Genomic DNA, 18182 nt, shown 5'->3' with positions numbered 1-18182 from the left:
AGCTCAATTGAATTTAAAATTAAATTGTGAAAATCCTTGTGTGATTAGTACCCTTACGGTGCCATCACACTAGGATTTTCACAATTTAATTTTAAATTCAATTGAGCCAATTGAGCATTATAAGATTTCTAGAATTTACTTGAAAATTCTCAAAGCCAGGACACATTTTGCAAGAAATTTGCTCAATTTTAAATAGTGACTCGAGATTTTTGATTGTGAATGACTTCGGAAAATGTATGATAGTGTTTAAAATGACTTATCTGTTAAGCAGAAGGATCCCCAAAGCCAGAAGAAAGTGTTGTGGGCAAGGAGGCTCATGAAGAGACTCTAATACATTGTGTTGAAAATCCATATGAATTAGTCCCAACTGCGATTTCTTGACACAACAATTTCCTTTGAATGGCTTTGGAGAAATTTAATGAATTGCTCCCGATACTTAAGCTTCACTCGCGTACAAGTTTATCACTAATCACTGTACTTTTTTTTTTTGGCCACAAATAATAATTAATTACGAGTGAATAAATTTAATAAGAACAATTTGGTTCAAAATGCTACTTGTTAATCTGCAATAAAACTGAAATTAATGAGCAATTTTAACATTTTAATTCGCTGAATTCAAATTTAATTGAGCACCCACATTTATGCTGTTTTAGCATGTTTAAATATGTTTTGGTGGGCCAAGTTTTAGTTTATATCAATAAATAGGCGACAATCTATCAATTCAAATGATTTGTAATGCTAAATAACGCATAGAAACAATTCATCTGAAAATTAAATTGAATTTACAAATTGAAAAGAATCCTAGTGTGATACCACGGATAGACGAGGTACTTTCGTTTACAATGTAGTTCTAATTATTGTGGAAAGTTTAAGATGAATGTTAATATTTCAACGTAAAAGACTTAGTTAAAGCGTTTAATGAGTAATCTCCAAAATGTATTGACTCTTTTTTAACTATTCTAAAAGAAAAGTTCATCAACCCTATTGATATATTTTTTAAACAAGATTCAGGTGAATTCATTAAAAAGGTTTTATTTCTTTGCAGTATTTTTTTAACACTAAAACGAAAGGTTTTGGTTTTGCCGGTCTATCTCTTCTAATTCAGGAGATATTCGCGTTTAAAGTTTTGCATAAAGGTCTGTAAATGATAGAAGGACTTAGGCCTGAAGCCCGTATTATACGCAATTGGTAGAGGGCGCTCTCTCAATAATGCAAATGTCCTGGGTTCAAATCCCCTTTAGGTCACTGGAAAAACTTAGATTACGATATGATTTAGCTACTCAAAGGGACGTACTGCCGTATTCTTGTTAATATTGTGACCACAAGTTAGTACTCCACCCTATCCAGATTCAAGTATCTTACAAGAAACCCCGCCGATTGTATTGAATTTTCTCCAATTTATCCATAAGATAAATATATTGCGAAAACCCGCGAAAGTCCATCAATCATTTAATGTTTATATATTTTATGAAAATTGATATGAAAGAAAATCCCCTTTGGTAATTCATTTGCCTTTCATTGCAGTTAACTTGGCAAAATGCCGGATCTCTGGCAAAACATCTGTCTTCACATCCTACTAACTTGCCCTATATTTGTGAATGTCTGGTCACGGCACGATCACTTGTACATGGGACTCGATCATCGACACCACCATCATTTGCACTACGAGAAGGACAATGATCTCTCGCTGTGGATCAATGAGATGCAAGTTAAAATGTTCAGTGGTTAGTTTCTCTTGTAGCTTCTCTTTTTCTTCACATTTCAATTAATTATTTTAATTTTTTTATCTCATTCTTTTCTGTCACATGTACAAAACAAAACAAAAAAAACATTTGAAGGCTTCTCAATGAAAATATTTGCAATTGATAATGGTAAGGTATCACCTCATATTAAGGATCCCAATTTCAGTATGTACCTTCCAACAATACCGTCTGAAGTAAGTTATGTGAATTTTACATGGAAATCCGGTGCCAAAAAATATGATTATCATTTCGATAGATTGCAATCATTAGATGAAAATATTCTTAAGCCACCATCAATATCAATTAAGACAAAGGGACGTGTTCCACGAAATCCTAAAGGTATGACCACAACGTTCTTCCCCTCTAGATCCTATTATATACATTCAATCTTACTTGTTTTGAATTACAAGAATCTCATTGCAATTCTTGCAGAATTCAGTGTTTTTTTGCCATGCTCGGGTAATGTGTCGGGTGTTGCAATGTTCAGTATTGGTTTGCTCATACAGACACGCAAGGGTAAACCCTTGCCCGGCACTCCCCTACGTCTCACCCTGAGAAAGGAATGCGCCCACAGAGGTGTGTATGACAGAGCTTCTCTAACGGCTTCGCAAGGTAGTGTATTGCTTTCAATACTTACTTTAAAAAAACACAATTAATTACTCCAAATATTCATACCTTTCATCCTATTGACCCTATTGCCCTATTAGCAATTAACAGTACCAGGGCAAAAATATTGGACCATTGATTTTTTTTTAGAAATTGCAAGGGAAAGGGAAGCAATTTGAATATGGGAAGTAACAAAGTAAAAACAAAATTGAAAATTTACGGTAAATTAAGCTAATTCAAAACCTGCTCCAAATGGAAATTGTTTGCTACTCCAAATGGAAACGTCATTGTGTTCACGATAAATACAGTACTAAATTATTATATTTATATATTTTCTATACTTCAGTTTCATTATTTAGTTAATTTTGCTCCAAATAAAGCGAAAATCCATTCATATTTACAAATTTTAATTTATTAATTTCCCAGAAAAATTAAAAGTCTACACTGAGAGAAATCCGAAAAATTCGATCCTGCACGAAATCGGTGTAAATATTATGCTTTTTAGGTGTATTAGAGGTTAAAGTTACCCTTTTTCATGGTATTTTTACCCTTAAAAAGGTGTAAAATTAACATTTAAAAATGTTGATATATTTTTACACCTAAAAAGTGTTAAAGTGTACCTTTTCACCATGGAATTTTTCATCGATCGACCATGTTTTCCAATAAAAAACACAATGAGGTGACTGTTATTTATTCGTTTTGTTTAACATTTATGTCATATTTCTGGCTAATTTTAGTTAAGTGCTAATCTTTATTGTTAACAGTACTCAAGAGCAACTCAACAAGGTTTTGGAAGCCTTTCGTCGCGGTTTCACTTACACTGTTTGTCTCCAATTAGAAACTTTCTCTTGTCTCCATTTGGATTAATATGTTTCCAATAGAATCATTTTACACTCGCGTATTTTTCTTGCATTTAAGAAGTTTTCAAATTATATATAAAGAATTTTCAGTAAACAATAACATTCTACAAGAGTCAAGGAGCAAATTTATGTAATTCTCTTCAGAAAAAATATGAACTTAATGTGTTAAACCTTCTGTCAAAGTTGAAGCGTCTGGAAATAGTTTTGAATTAGGACATTTACCCTACAATTATTTTCGAATAAAAAAAATGTAATTTGTAAATTTTCATGAAGTGATATTTTTTGACGAAGGATACCTAAAATTATATGTAATCATATAGTAGTTCGAATTTTCGATTCGGAAAAGAAGAAAAAAAACAGTTTGCGGAGCGTTCTTCGAGTTTCTTATTTGACTCCGGTCTTCCTAGCGTTCCCCGGGTACCTTAGCGTTCCCTGGCTTTCCTAGTATTCTCAGAACTTCCTAGTGTTATCCGGGTTTCCTAATGATCCTCGGAATTCCTAGCGTTCCCTGGGTTTTCCAGCTTTCTCTCAGTTTCTTAGCATTCTCCAGCCTTTCTAGCGTTCCCAGTGTATCCTAGCGGTCCTCGAGCTTCCTAGCATTCTCACCGCTTCCTAGCATTCTCACCGCTTCCTAGTGTTCCCCAGGGTTCCTAACGATCCCCAAGTTTTTTTAGCATTCCCCAGGGTTCCTAACATTTCCTGGGTTTCCTATCGTTCGCAGAATTCCCTAGCGTTCCCTGAGCTTCCTAGCATTAAAAAAGCTTGCCAGTGTTCCCAGGATACCTAGCGATCCCCGAGTTTCTCAACAATCCCTGGGTATCCTAGCGTTCCCCGGGCTTCCTAGTCTTTCTCCTAGTGTCTTAGCATTCCCCGACTACCAGCGGTCCCCGGTCTTCCTAGTGATCCCCGGGTATCTTAACATTTCCTGAATTTCTTAGTATTCCCTAGAATTCTTAGTATTCTGAGGGCTTTCTAGTGAGTTTCCTAGCATTATCAAAGCTTTCCAGCGTTCCCAAGGTACCTAGCGATCCCCGTGTTTCTCGGCATTCCTCGGGATTCCCAGAGTTCCCCGAACTTTCTAGCATTCTCAAGGCTTTCTAGCATTTCTAGGATTTCATAGCGCTCCCCGGGTTTCCTAGCGTCCCCTGGATTTCAGTGCGTTTTTAGAACTTCCTAGCGTTCCCCAGGGCTCCTAGCGATCCCCGGTTTACTTAGCATTCCTCGGATTTCTTAACATTCCCTGGGTTTCCTAGGATTATCAAAGTTTTCCAGCGTTCCCAGGGTACCTAGTGGTCCCCGAGTTTCTCGGCATTCTTCGGGTTTCTTAGCGCTCCCTAGGTGTCCTTGCATTCTCAATACTTCCTAGCGTTCCATAGGGATCCTAGCAATCCCCGGTTTACTTAGTATTACCCGGATTTCTTATAACTCCCCGGGTTTCCTAGCATTCTGAAGGCTTTCTAGCGTTCCCTGGATTTCCTAGCATTATCAAAGCTTTCCAGCGTTCCCAGAGTACCTAGCCATTCCCGAGTTTCTCAGAATTCTTTGGATTTCCCAGCGTTCCCCGACCTTTCTAGCATTCTCAATGTTTCTCTAGCATTTTCAGTATTTGATAGCGCTCCCCGGGTTTCCTAGCGTTCCCTGAATTTCCGTGCATTCTCAGAGCGTCATAGCGTTCCCAAGGGTTCTTACTGATCCCCGGTTTACTTAGCATTCCCCGAGTTTTCTAGCATTCTGAGGGCTTTCTAGCGTTCCCTGGGTTTTCTAGCACTATCAAAGCCATCAAAGCTATCCAACGTTCCCAGGGTACCTAGCAATGCCCGATTTTCTCAGCATTCCTCAGGTTTCTTAGCGTTCCCTGGGTGTCCTTGCATTCTCAAAACTTCCTAGCGTTCCGTAGGGCTCCTAGCCATCCCGGTTTACTTAGCATTACCCGGATTTCTTAGCATTCCCCGGGTTTCCTAGCGGTTATCAGATTGCCTAGTGCTTCCTAACGTTTCACTTCGCTTAAATCATTCACATGTCATTTTATTAAAATCTCTGTGTGGCACTTAAGCTTTAAAATTGGAATTTTTCAGAAACTTTCTAAGTAATCTCTTTTTTTGAAATATAAGCTCAGAGGCTTTGGGAGTGGAAAATACATACAAGCATGCGTGGCTTCTAAAGAAACGTGGCTTTTTATAGGGAAAAGTACTCTGCCTTCGAACGTTCATGCCTTCGAATAATGTGAGTTCTTTTATTTTTCCTAAGAGATTTACCCAAAATTATCACATAATTATCAATAATTGATAATAAACTAACTAATATTTAGTAGAAATGTGTAAATCTCTCAGGAAAAATAAAAGAAAATTCACATTATACGAAGGCATGAACGTTCGAAGGGAAAGTACTTTCCGCTGGTAATTAAAAATATCAGACACTTTCTTATGTTCATTAATTTCAATAAACTGATGTTTTTTTCCTTTTCATTCCTGAAGTTGTAAGGTTATGTTGACTCTAACCTAAAATCGTCAAAGATCTTTTAGGTTAGGTCAAAAAGGACTTTAATTCCGTGACAACCTTGAAACCATTTGAATCAATTATAAAATGGTAATAAAAAGTTTATGAGTAACTAAAAAAGTAAAGCAAAGCAAGGGAAATTCTAAGTGCAATCGCTCTGCTTGACAGTATAAGTGCTCCAATATTTATGGCCAGGAACTGTATGAATTTCTTAATAAATGGGAAAAATTTACATGCCCTAAAATGGTTAATAAAGCTTTTCCACACATTTCAAATGCCACTAACTTAAAGCTTAAGCAGCTGATAAGCTAACAGTGCTGAGGCATCGCCATTAGATTCACAAAATTATCAACTGAATTAAATATTCCCCTGACCGACACCCACCCACAGGTCCAGATCCAGAATGTGATAAGAAGTGCGCAAATAACGGTTGGTGCAATCACGAAAAGATTTGCCAATGTCCAGAGGGCTACATGGGACAGTACTGTACCCAGGCCCTATGCTACCCACAGTGCCAGAACGGCGGGAATTGCACAGCTCCAGCCATATGCTCCTGCCCCAAAGGCTACCAGGGACGCCACTGTGAAGGGGGTAAGTAAAACCAAAGAAATTTGCTAGAAAATACTTCCATGTTTCCTGGGAACATTACAAAAGACATTTACACCTTTTTGGAGATGGCAATTGCTGTCTTACATCCCACTTTAATGACTTCAGTGATAGCTTGGTAGAAGGGTGCCTGTTCAGCTCCACAGTCAATCCCTATATCATGATGCTCTTGCTCTTCATCTCGGAACTTTGTAATTGTGGCCAGGAGATCCTGATCTGTCGTTGGATCGGCCATCAGCTGTCGCAGCTGATCATTGTAGTGATCCATAATCACAGTTTCAACAGCCACAGTGCATGCCATTGCAGCCTTTTCGCCTAGAAGGGCTGTTCCTGCCCCCAAAGCAAATCCCATCACATTCCAAAGAGGAGTCATTACTGTTGGTCTTACGCGATATTTATTGATCAAAACCTCAAATTTTCGTCTGTGTTCCTTCTCCTGATCCCACATATGCTGAATTGTGGGGCCCATCTTTGAATTTCCTGCCACACAAATCCCACAAATCCATTAACACTTCAGGCATAATTTAATTTCAAGGTAGATTAGGTGAGATTCTTATTTATCTCCCAGCTATTGTAAGTCGCCACGAAATACTAGTCATCGGATTGGTCTCAAATTAGAGAGTTGCATCAATTAAATCCACAAGAGCACGAACAAGATAATCAATGAGCAGCGCCATCTAATTGTCAGGCGTTTTGTTTTAAACCAGACCTGTGCTCGTTAAAAGTCGTGTAATATCGGGTGTTGATAATTTTAATGGAAATTACAGACAGCCATACTGGCAACACTAATCCCGCTCATTCACGGTGCCATGATAAATATTTTTGCGCCAAAAACACATAACAGAAATAAAAAACTCATATAGAAAGAAATTGTCTTCTTGATATCTTTGTCGGAAGACAAAGACACTACACATCCTTTTACTTGAATCTTGCAGAAATACAAAGAAATTAAATGCAAATATCACTTCAAATGGAAAGTTCTTAAATCGCGCGCAATTCAACTGTGAGAGAGAGATAGAGACACAAATAACTCACTTTACAAACGTCTGGAGACGTCGCGGTTGCAAAAAATTTCTAAAATGCTACAAAATATTTTCTTCTCTATTTTATGCTTCTTAGCAGGTCGTGTCCCTTCTTGTAATATGTACTTTTGCATTCCCTATTAATCAAAATAATGTTGTACCAAAGGATTTTTCTCAAATCTATCCTGAATTTTGGGACAGCTCAAAAGAATATGAGTCTTCCAGCTCAAAATTTCATCCCAATGTTTTTGTTGTAATATCGACAATTATTCACAATTAACTCAAATAACTGTATTCAACTGAATTATAAAAAGCATTTTCTTGTGAAAATGACTTAACTCTAAGGAATTAAACAATTTTCACATTAAAAAACCTCTCATTTTCTCTACGTGAATTTTCGCGGCATTTCAAAGAATGCCAACAGGCACCACCAAATTCTCTTCGGCTTTTCTTTTAGCTCAGGCCTGTTTTAAACCCTTTTGACATCTACCTGACATTTTCGTATAGGGTGGAATAACCGGCTATCGCCATGTTTAGGAAAAAATTAAATTCATTTAATCATAACTTTTGAATCCTTGTTACAAGATAAGTCAAATTTGACACAAAGTTACTTAGATGTATTGGCTCTAGATACGTGAAAACAATAATCCTAGAACATAACGCTGGACTACTTAAAAAACTGATTTTTATTAGTAATGCAAAAATAACCATTTCGTCGCCACTTTTTACCACTTTTCGCCAGTTTTGTAAAATTTGTAACCACTTCTCGCCACCCACTTGAAAAGAACCACACTCGGTTATTTTAGGCAATGCTATGAAAAGAATACATTCACCATTTCTCTTTCCTTGTGATCACTTTATTATTACTCTCTTTAAATGATTTTTCTTCACTTTTATTTGAGAAATCAAATTATGGGGCTTTTGCAGAAAGTAAACAATGCAGATTTGACAACTGAGAATGTACGAAGTGAAGTTAGCGTCGCCTATTGAAAAGATATGGCGACAGGTGGTAAAATCAGTTCCAGAATATTACCACTTCTCGCCATGCCTCATTTTTATACAAAAATAATATAAAATGAAATATTAATTGACTAAATACAAATTTTATGTATTCCACAAGTGCAATTAAATATTCAATAGACAAATTATTTACCCAAATAGGTATTTTTGGCCTGATGAAAATTTGACGACACTTAGTACATTTGGTAAGAGATGTTGGATTCGATGCACTTGCTTAAAATATTGCTCTAAAAAGTGATCAAAACCGTGAATCCAAAACGAATAATTATTATTTTTCGATTCTATGCGTAGAAGCAGAAACAATACAAAAAGTGGCGAGAAGTGGAGCACTGGCGAGAACTGGTGATTCCACCCTAATAAAGTTAAAATTGGCTATAATTTTACTGCTCGCTCAAAGAGAGAGCAGAGATAATCGTCTTTTCTTTTAACTTGTGACTGTTCTGGAACTTAAACGGTAAGAGATATTGACTTCCAGTCTTCGATGACCCCCAACAAAAAAAAAACAATATCCCCTCCTAAACTATGTTTTTCCGGTTTTTCTCAAAATTGGCCCAATCTTTTTCAATGAATTTTCAACATTTTTCAGAAACTTTCTAAATAATCTCCTTTTTTGAAATATAAGCTCAAAGGCTTTAGGAGTGGAAAGCACACACAACCATGCGCGGTTTTAGAGATAGTCAAAGGTCAAGAACTTTGGAGGGTCCATTTTTCAACCGATTTCGTTAAATTTGATTTTTTTAAAGGTATTGAGATTTCGAACCCGGCTGTATCGGTCTTCATCGGTTGTGAATCGGTTAAGTACCGATTTTTTGTTTTTAAATGCTTTTGTGTTTTATGAATCAATTTGATCTCTAGTAGATCAGTAAGTACCAAAAGATCACGCGAAAAACTAATTTATGGTAAGCTCAATCTCGAGAGTTCGAGCATTGCGCATAGCTGGGACGCTTTTCCATCTCTTTTTATATTAATTGTCAGAACTTGAACAATTAAATCAGAAATGAATGTCTTGTGACATTGTGAAGTTTTAGAACACGTCTCACTTACGCTTTTCATACAAGTAAAGGAGAAAAAATGAGGTGTACAAAGACCGAATTTGATGATTGACCCTTTAACGACTAGACACTTTATACGGACAGAAAATCAACAATAAAAAATAAACTAAGAAACATAATCAATGAAAAGTCTTTCATCTAACCTTGGAAAGTCCAACAGAGTCTGATTCGATGTTAAAGGGTTAAGAATGTACCGTTTCCAACCGATTAAACCGGTTTAGACAGGAATAATTAATTCTTGTACGGTATTATGATTTACTTTTCAATTATGGTCCTGATTCTCTTATTTGGTAAATTTTATAAAATTAGGTTGCGTTCAAACGGTTCAACCTAACCTCCAAAAATGAAAATCGTAAAAGATTTTTTATGATTTAAAGCTAAATTATTAATTAGTAATTTCTTATAGGCAACAGAATAGACTGTAACTAAGACAAATTGTTCCCTATGTAATAAAAATCCATATATAGTCGAGTGTGCTAATCCGGGCGCTTCGCTATCTGGATCGTTTATGCCTAATCCACTTAAAATAACATTTTTATTTTTATTTCCGTAATATAGTCACTACAGTAACATAATATAACTGTTCAAGTTTGAGAAAAAGAAAATATAATATTTTTATTCATTAAATAAGTGAGTGTAATCAACTCATTTCATTCTTGTACCAGCTGGGTTCTTTACTAAAAATTTTCTAGCAGTGAGATTTTCGCTATTGACAGCTGGTTGATTGAAAACATTTATTGTTTTTTACTTGTGAAAAAAGTATTTTAAAATCCAAAGGTTTAATTAAAAGTGAATTAGCGAAAAGACGATCCACTTAGTGCATGCTGACTTATTTCAGTATTATCATTATTTTATAAATTTTCTTTAATATTTTTGATTTTTTTTTAATTATTATGTTTCTGAATGAAACAGTGAATAATTCTATGGATTTAGAAGAAGTAAAAAAGAATTGCATCAGTCCAAAAACAAGCGTTTTAAGTTTACCCCATCTTACTATACACAAGTTATTTAGGGCAAAAATTATGTTTTTGATTTTTAAAATTAAGCTTAATTGTATGAAATTTGTATTCTCTTACGAATGTTCTTAAAAAATTATATTTTAAATTTACAGATTTTTCAGATGAATGTCTGAATAAAATAAATATTAATTTTTGAGGTTATGCTTTACATAACCTAAAATTTCTTGAATTAATCATTTTTCAATTAACAAAAAATAAGGTACAGTAGACTCTCTCTCAATCGGGAATATGGAGCAAAATGTCGTCCGGTTTAGCGATAGAATTGAGCGTCAAAATCTTTGTAAATTCCACAAAAAGTGCTCAATTATAAAGAATCACGATAAAATAGGAAGAACTACAGCGAATTTGAGCGAATTAGCTTCATAATTAAACGTGAAAATTGTCAACAAAATTTGTCGCCCGATTGAAAAAGAGCCGATTGAGTGAGAGTCTACTGTACTATATTACTCTATTTTTCTGTCAAATGGATAAATTTATATATAAAAATAAATCTCACGCAATTTTTAATTTTCTTTCAAAGTTCTAAATAATTTTCATAAGGCTATGTTTAGCCTAATCTCACAGTTACACTGCAGATTATTTTTAAGCTCGAGCAATTAGACGATAATAGCCAAACAAATTACATTTTTCCAAGTCAACTAAATAATAATAAAATGGCCTTGTTACTTTTTCACATATTTTAGTGTGCTTGATATTTCTGTTGTTTTATCGTATGATTACGGGCTTTTTTTCTCTTTTTTGACTATAAAACAATTTAATTAGTTGTAAAAATTTCGCAATGATGATTAAACTTCTCTCCACTAGTTTGAAAAATTAAAAAAAATGGATTTAAAGTGTGAGGTTATACTAAGCATAACCTTTCAAATTTAATGAAAATTCGGTAGAAATTAAATTAATAAACAATTAGTGATCCTGATTTTCCTATTTGATAGAAGATTTATAAATGGAAATGAGGTTGTTTAAGTAAACTCATCAAAATTTGATTTAAAAAACAATTTAAAATATATTACTATACAAAGGAAATTTTGACTTTTTTGAGGTTAGGTTCAATATAACCTTAAATTTTTCGATCAATTTGAGATTGCGCTAGTTCTTAAAGACTTTTAAGTCTCTTTTATTTAATTAGTAGTTACCATAACCTTAAAATAACCTCAAAATCACATCTTTTCCTCTATTATTAAGTTATCCTAACCTGGAGCTTTACTGTCCTTTATTAAGGACACCAAAATAAAGAATATAGGTACAAAAGAGTGACCAGTCGAGTCTTTGAAACCACTATAATAAAATTAATACCATAACCCTAGAATAACCTCAAAATAACCTCTTTTTCCGGGTAAATTAGAAAACCAAAATTTCGCGAATTCCCGGTTAGTTCATGATAAGAATCTCACCTATTATAAAGCGAAAAAAACAAGCTTATCATTGGTTTTCTTACCCAAAATAGCCATTTGTCCGGCATAGATTCGATCAGCTCCCAACTCCCCTGCATGATCAACACGAATTATCTCATCAATGAGGGGAGTTGGTCTCTTGTGGAGCATTCTCCTGGACACATGAATCACCCTCGACATCTCTCTCTCTTTTGCACTGAAATTAACATTTGACAAATTTTGTCTCTCATTTCAGGTATTTGCACGGAAAAGTGTCTGAATGGTGGCAAGTGCATCCAGAAGGATAAGTGTGAATGTCCCAAGGGATACCTTGGACTTCGATGTGAAATCTGTGAGTAATTCCTTTGGATGAAAGTGGGTTTTTTTAGAGATTTGAGGACTAATGTTTTTTTCTGTGTATTTAGCAAAGTGCACAATCCCCTGCCAGAACAATGGAAAGTGTATTGGACCCAACAAGTGCCGATGCCCAGCTGGAATTTCCGGGGAGCACTGTGAAGTTGGCCGGAGGCAGAGATCAACATGCAAGAAACCTTGCAAAAGGGGTGTTTGTATGCCTGATCACAAGTGTCACTGCTTCGAGGGATGGTATGGGAAATTCTGTGCACGTAGGGAGAAACACAGTCGTCCCAGTTATCGCAGTACCCCAAAAGGAAGGCGGTGAATCTTCTTCCGGGAAAATGGCTTATATCCCTCCCCCATTATAATGTCAACCCTATCAATCCCGATTGGACTCTATCCTCTGTGTCTATCTGCCCTTTGGATTCCCTCTTATACTCTATCTCTAATGTGATAATAAATTTACTTTGAAAAGAAACTTACCTGGGACTCTTTTTCCGGGAATAAATTTACTGATGAGTGAAAGTGAGGTTAGGTTGGAGGTACTTGAGGTTTTTCTTTGGATTTACAATGTTCTTTTGCGGAATTTCAGTGTTAATCACTATTTGGACAATTCAGCTAGAGATTAGAAGCACTATTGAGTAGAAACTTTGGATTTAAAGGAGGAAAATCCCGAGAAAAAACAATAGTGCAAGTTCACTTGACAGCTTCAATGGCGTCGAATGGCATGACAGTTTGGGAGTTTGGGAGCCAGTGTTGCCAACTCTAGAAGATTTCTTATTTAGGAGATTCGAGTGGGCATTTAGGTCCGAAAATTTTGATCTAGTCTAGATCTTAAGAGTTAGGCAGAGAGTTAGGAGAATTATTTAGGATATTTTTTTTTAGAAATTATCGAAATTATCTATAAAATTTATCAGAAAAATTGCAACAAACATTATCTAACGGCGTTATCACACTGCGCATTAAAATTTTAATATGATTCACAAATTGTCGCTTGTGAGCGTCCAAATATGTTGTTTGTGTCTTTGAGTCACTTAATATTTGGGGTTTTTCTATTTATTGATAAAGAAGTGAACATGGCCTGCAAAAATAAGTTTAAATTTACCTAAAGCATAAATATTTTTCACATTAAAAAATTAAAGAGAAAATCGCATTAATTTTTTGCATTAATGCTATAAATCAATTTATTTCTAATTTTGTGGGCCAAGTCTACCTTTTTATAAACAAATAGAACAAATTTTGAATATAAAATGATTCAAATACACAAATTACACATTTGGACTCTCAGATTCTAACGGCCGAATTTTTATTTTTTTTAAATAAAAATGTAAAAAATATAGTTTAAATGTTATGATTTTTTGCCTAGGAGCTTGAATTAAATAAAATTTTTATTATGTTGAGAAAAAAAAGTTAGAAAATATGCTATTTTCAGCTTTTTTGACCCGCATTTTCAGCCCCTCAACAGATCAAAGTTCAAAACCAATAAACGACCTCAGTTTTAATTTCTTAAATTTCACGCCTGACTGCTCCATTTGATGGCTTCAAATAAACTTTCGCAGTCCTTGGTGCTTTTTTTTAAGCATATCCCCCGAGGAAATTAGAGGTCCATCACGACAAGTTTTTAAGATGTCTTAACGCCTCTACATATTTGGAGTAATTTTCAAAAAAACAGAAGGAAATTTTCTGCGTTTCTCTAGGTGGAAACGTCAGAATTCTGGCAGAAATGCAATTTTTGACGAAAACAGTTCCCAAATAGGCCATAAAGAAAAAGATTATTAAAAATAATCGGTGGAATCATTTCAAGAAACTTGCTTTCTTCTCATATGGTGAACCGTTAGTGATAACAAAACCATTTTTAGAAGACTCAAGGACGACTTTTCTAAAACATATTCTAACACTATATTTTTACTTTCTCTGTGAATATTTAGGCTTTCGTTAAAAATTCTTAAATATCCTTTAAATATGTGAAAAACGTGACAAATTCCTTCTTTTCAAAAAATATATTACTGAATAAATTTATTAATGAAATTACGTTAGAAAAAGAAAGCAAAAATAATTACGAAATATTTGCCCATTTTTACACTTTTTTTAATTCTTGAACAGTAACGGACAAGAGGCTTGTCCTGCCTCCCCTTCCCATTGGGCTTTTAATAGTTTTTGAGTTTTTATAAGTTCATTTCTGTATTGACCCTCTACAAATGAGCAGTAAAACATCAAATTTGAGAAGTGACTAAATTTCTCGTCAAATCATTGCTCTACCTGCCGATTTTACTCGGAGGTTTTTTGAATTTTAACGGTATATTCTAGTACATTCAGAGAAAATCTGTAGATTTTCGGCAGAATTTCTGCGTAGAAAATCTATAGATTTTCGGCAGAATTTCTCCCTAGAAAATCTGCATAACCTCCATTACTTCACAAAAATATTGTTGATTTATGAAGAAACTGTAGAAGTTATAAAGAAAATGGTATGCTCCGCTTAACAAGCATTACCGAGTACACATTTTAGATAAGTAAAAAAATGCGAGCAAAAATACTAATTTCTTAAAAATCGCCAATTGTATGATACAAAAACACGAAATTTAGGTTGACATTCTGCTTAAAGTTTTCACTTCACTATTCTCTACTTAGAACACGGCGTCGCAGAATTCTTTATTTTATATAAACACTGTGATATCACTAAGGATAACTCTATAGAATTTTGCAAACTTCAGTGAAAAATATTCCATCTTTTCTGACACATCTGTCTGGAAAGTCTGGAATGTAGAAAAATCTACAGAAAATCGGCAAAATATCTACAAGAATTCGTCAGAGTATGCACCAGGATTCGTCAGAAAATCTGCAAAAATTTCTGACGAATTTCGTCCCAAGCTCAAATAAAATTCGTAGGAATATCTACAGATTTCTCGGCAGAGATGTAGATATTTTCTGCAGAAAACTTAAAGATATCTGACGAAATTATTTGACGGGTTATACAACTTTAAAAGCAATAAAATTTTCATGAAATTTCGATCTTTATGAATTGAAAAATTAGGCCCATTTTTGGAAAGATTTGGATTTTTTTACTGGCCAAACTATTTTTTTTTGCTGAATAAATATTTTTTTTTTACTTTTCACTTTCTTTTGATTTTTTTGACGCTTCTAGGGGGCAGCTGCCCCCCTGCTCCTAGCTAGGTACGCCCATGACTCCCGGTGAATATTCAAATTCAAGCATTTAAAATTTAGGAGATTTTTGGGAGATTTGAGCATCTCCAGGAGGAACTGTCACCGAAGTGTTGGCAACACTGTTGGGAGCGCAGGAGAGCTGCCAGAACCAGGGCTTTCCCGGACAAAAATGAAAAATGCAATTTTCCGCTTCAGGAAATGCTTTAAATGTGGAATTTATTTTCCCAATTGATTATCAACAATGTACTTGTAGAGATCTGTATTGATTTTTCGCAGCTGTCGTATGTAATACTCATGCTGTTGAGCATCTCCGGAACTATTGTTGTCACTGACGGTGTGCTGAGATGCCGAAGCGGCATTCTGATTGGTAGTAGCCAAATGGTCAGTTGGAGGAGCTTCCACATCGATTGTCAACTCCTCAAATTTCTCCACAGTCTCCATCATGCGCTGGAAGTTATTTGTGGCCAGCTGATGCTCCACATCCTCATCGAACATGGTGCAAGGCGTGAGGGTGAAGAAAGCATTGGTCACGGCTGCCTTATGGGATATAATCCGGATGAGTTGTTTTGTGGGAATGTGCCAGACACATACATTGGTATCTTCACCACCTGACAGCAGGGTCACACCATCCAGTGATATGGATAGGCACGTCACGGATCCCGTATGACCCATAAAAACACTCCTAACATCATTTGAATCCATATGAATTTCCCTCGATCTCGGCGGTGAATTCAATTTAACTTCATAGATGGGCCCTTCGACTGTACCCACCACAGCCCTAGATTCCGCCTTATCCACCGTAATGGCCGTCAGGGATTCCTGGAACACAAGATCCATCACCAAATTCCCACTGGAGAAATCATAAACTTTGCACGTCCTATCCATTGATACCGAATAGATCAGAGTCCCTGATGCCCCAACACCCACATGGACGTCTTGCACTGGAAGTGAGTGATGTGTGAATTTATACAGTGGCTCGATGGTCACACTCCTATCGAGATCCACACACTGTGCCAATTGCCACACTAGCACCATCCCATCCTGTCCTCCCGTCACAAAATGCGAACCATTCTGGTGGAATTTAATAACAGTGATGCTCTGGAAATGCCTACCCAGTGATGCTACCATCTTCCCGGTCAGGAAATGCCACACATAGACAACCTCAGCCACTGATGCCACAATAAAACATCCATCCGGTGATACTGCCAACGCTGACACACATCCCGGCATCACAAAACGCTTATTCTTCACCTGTTCCTGACTATTAATCGGCCAAATGTGCAACAGAGGTTTGTGGGCGTCCGATGTGATCAAGAATTTGTTGTCCAGAAGCCCAAGACAGCGCGGATTGACTGCTCCACCACCCCGATAAACCATCAAATGGTTCCCTGTTTTTGCATCCCACACACAGCACGTAAACAGTGCACCACTCAAATCACACGTTATTGCAATCTCCATGGACTTATTCATCACGCTCATTCCTTATCTCTAATTTATCCACCACAGCAATTTTGATATGAAAATTCACGTGGCTGGGCGAGATGTAAACAAAGTTTTTGACAATTCGCCCGACATTTTTACACTAACCTGAAGAAATTACCAAAAGTTTTTTACAACACAAAATACACTTGCAAGTACACTGTTAAAAACAGGATCAATAAATATCGACAACCGTGTTTTAGCTGTTTTAAGCACGTACGTAATAAATGTTCTGGAATTTATTACGTCTGTCGTATTACAGTGCCCGCTTCGTTATCCTAATGATTCGGAGACAATATGACAGATATCCGCTTCGTAATCTGGATGATTTTTTTGAATTTGTTTCAACGTCTCGAAAATATAATACAAGTTTTTTTTTTGCAAAATTAAAATAAAAGTTTTAAAGAAGCTTAAAAAGACATAATTAGAGAATTCTATGCTATTATTCTTCATTTATTAAACAAAAACTTTACAAGATAAATCATTTTCATTGGTGAACAATCTAAATTTACATTTAAAAATTATTTTAAATGTAACCGCCGATAACTCGTCCGGATTACGGCGATCCGGATTAGTGAGCGGGCCTTGTATCGGCAACAGTGTTTTATCTGTTTTAAGTACGTACGTAATAAATGCTCTGGAATTTATTACGTCTGTCGTATTATATAGTAAGGTGGGGTGACTACACCCCCCTGACATAATTTTTTTTTCTATAGAGTCGGTGACTAGATCGGTTTCCGAAGAGTGCTAATAGGATTCGGAAAAACGTTGAACATTAGGGAAATCTTCTTTAAATTTAACAAATTAACTGTATTTCAACGATTATATCTTCACAATTGAAATTCGTCTTCATTCTTTGAACAATTGAACAAGACTCAAAATTTCTCACAAAACTGGACTACTAGGTTTTCATGAATATTTTCTTCCAAATTATTTCCCACATAAATAACAAAAAGTTTAATTGACTTTTTTTGGAGTATTACGATGTAAAACCAGTGATAAACCTAGATAAGCTTATGGTAGCTAAGATTCTTTACAGGCGACCTCGAAATGCGTGTAACTCGGGGTGCTTGCAACTCGGAATGCGTGAAAATTCTATTGTGAATTAAATTTTGGGTGTAAAATAAAGAGTCGCGGCGAGCAAATATTTTCTATTTTAAATAGTCTAAGGAGTCTAAGTGCAGAAGGCCAACGGAAGAAAAAAAAGTTTATTGAAATCGGGTAATAAACATTACAGACAGAGTCCGGTCTATATAGATATAGTAAGGGTCCGGATACAGTGGCTTGGTGTAGAAACGGATGGGACCCATCGTTAGAAAGATCTCGTTCTCAGATACAATAAGGTAAAGTATCCTATGTCGACCACTTAAGGATAGATTTTGTGAAAAACT

At 35.7% G+C, this 18182-nt stretch overlaps 3 protein-coding genes across 5 annotated transcripts in view; 1 reads left to right on the top strand and 2 right to left on the bottom strand.

Moving 5' to 3' along the window:
• Window positions 1-12628, top strand: part of LOC129807880 (protein shifted-like) — a 31225-nt gene extending 18597 nt beyond the window's left edge. The window contains exons 2-7 of one of the 2 annotated variants that reach the window (XM_055857477.1): window positions 1525-1724; window positions 1839-2081; window positions 2175-2318; window positions 6095-6295; window positions 12050-12145; window positions 12219-12628. In XM_055857477.1, the coding sequence (XP_055713452.1) occupies window positions 1538-1724; window positions 1839-2081; window positions 2175-2318; window positions 6095-6295; window positions 12050-12145; window positions 12219-12475 (1128 nt within the window). In that variant the 5' untranslated portion in view covers window positions 1525-1537 and the 3' untranslated portion in view covers window positions 12476-12628. Of the gene's footprint in view, window positions 1-1524; window positions 1725-1838; window positions 2082-2174; window positions 2355-6094; window positions 6296-12049; window positions 12146-12218 lie in introns of both variants that reach the window. The other variant, XM_055857476.1, reaches the window with a different exon arrangement.
• Window positions 1-12882, bottom strand: part of LOC129807893 (5-demethoxyubiquinone hydroxylase, mitochondrial) — a 37328-nt gene extending 24446 nt beyond the window's left edge. Inside the window, exons 1-3 of one of the 2 annotated variants that reach the window (XM_055857492.1) lie at window positions 12634-12882; window positions 11859-12010; window positions 6315-6790 (exon numbers count right to left, since the gene is read on the bottom strand). In XM_055857492.1, the coding sequence (XP_055713467.1) occupies window positions 6363-6790; window positions 11859-11994 (564 nt within the window). In that variant the 5' untranslated portion in view covers window positions 11995-12010; window positions 12634-12882 and the 3' untranslated portion in view covers window positions 6315-6362. Of the gene's footprint in view, window positions 1-6314; window positions 6791-11858; window positions 12011-12633 lie in introns of those variants that run through there. The other variant, XM_055857493.1, reaches the window with a different exon arrangement.
• Window positions 12883-15494: 2612 nt separating this feature from the next.
• Window positions 15495-16904, bottom strand: LOC129807877 (WD repeat-containing protein 18). The gene has a single exon (XM_055857474.1). The coding sequence runs from the start codon at window positions 16789-16791 to the stop codon at window positions 15529-15531; it is 1263 nt and encodes a 420-aa protein (XP_055713449.1). The 5' UTR covers window positions 16792-16904; the 3' UTR covers window positions 15495-15528.
• Window positions 16905-18182: the final 1278 nt, after the last annotated feature.

This window comes from Phlebotomus papatasi, chromosome 3 (genome assembly GCF_024763615.1).
Source record: "Phlebotomus papatasi isolate M1 chromosome 3, Ppap_2.1, whole genome shotgun sequence".
Lineage (NCBI taxonomy): Eukaryota > Metazoa > Arthropoda > Insecta > Diptera > Psychodidae > Phlebotomus > Phlebotomus papatasi.
Note: the sequence above shows the minus strand (reverse complement) of the source record. Positions and strands in the feature narration are given on the sequence as shown.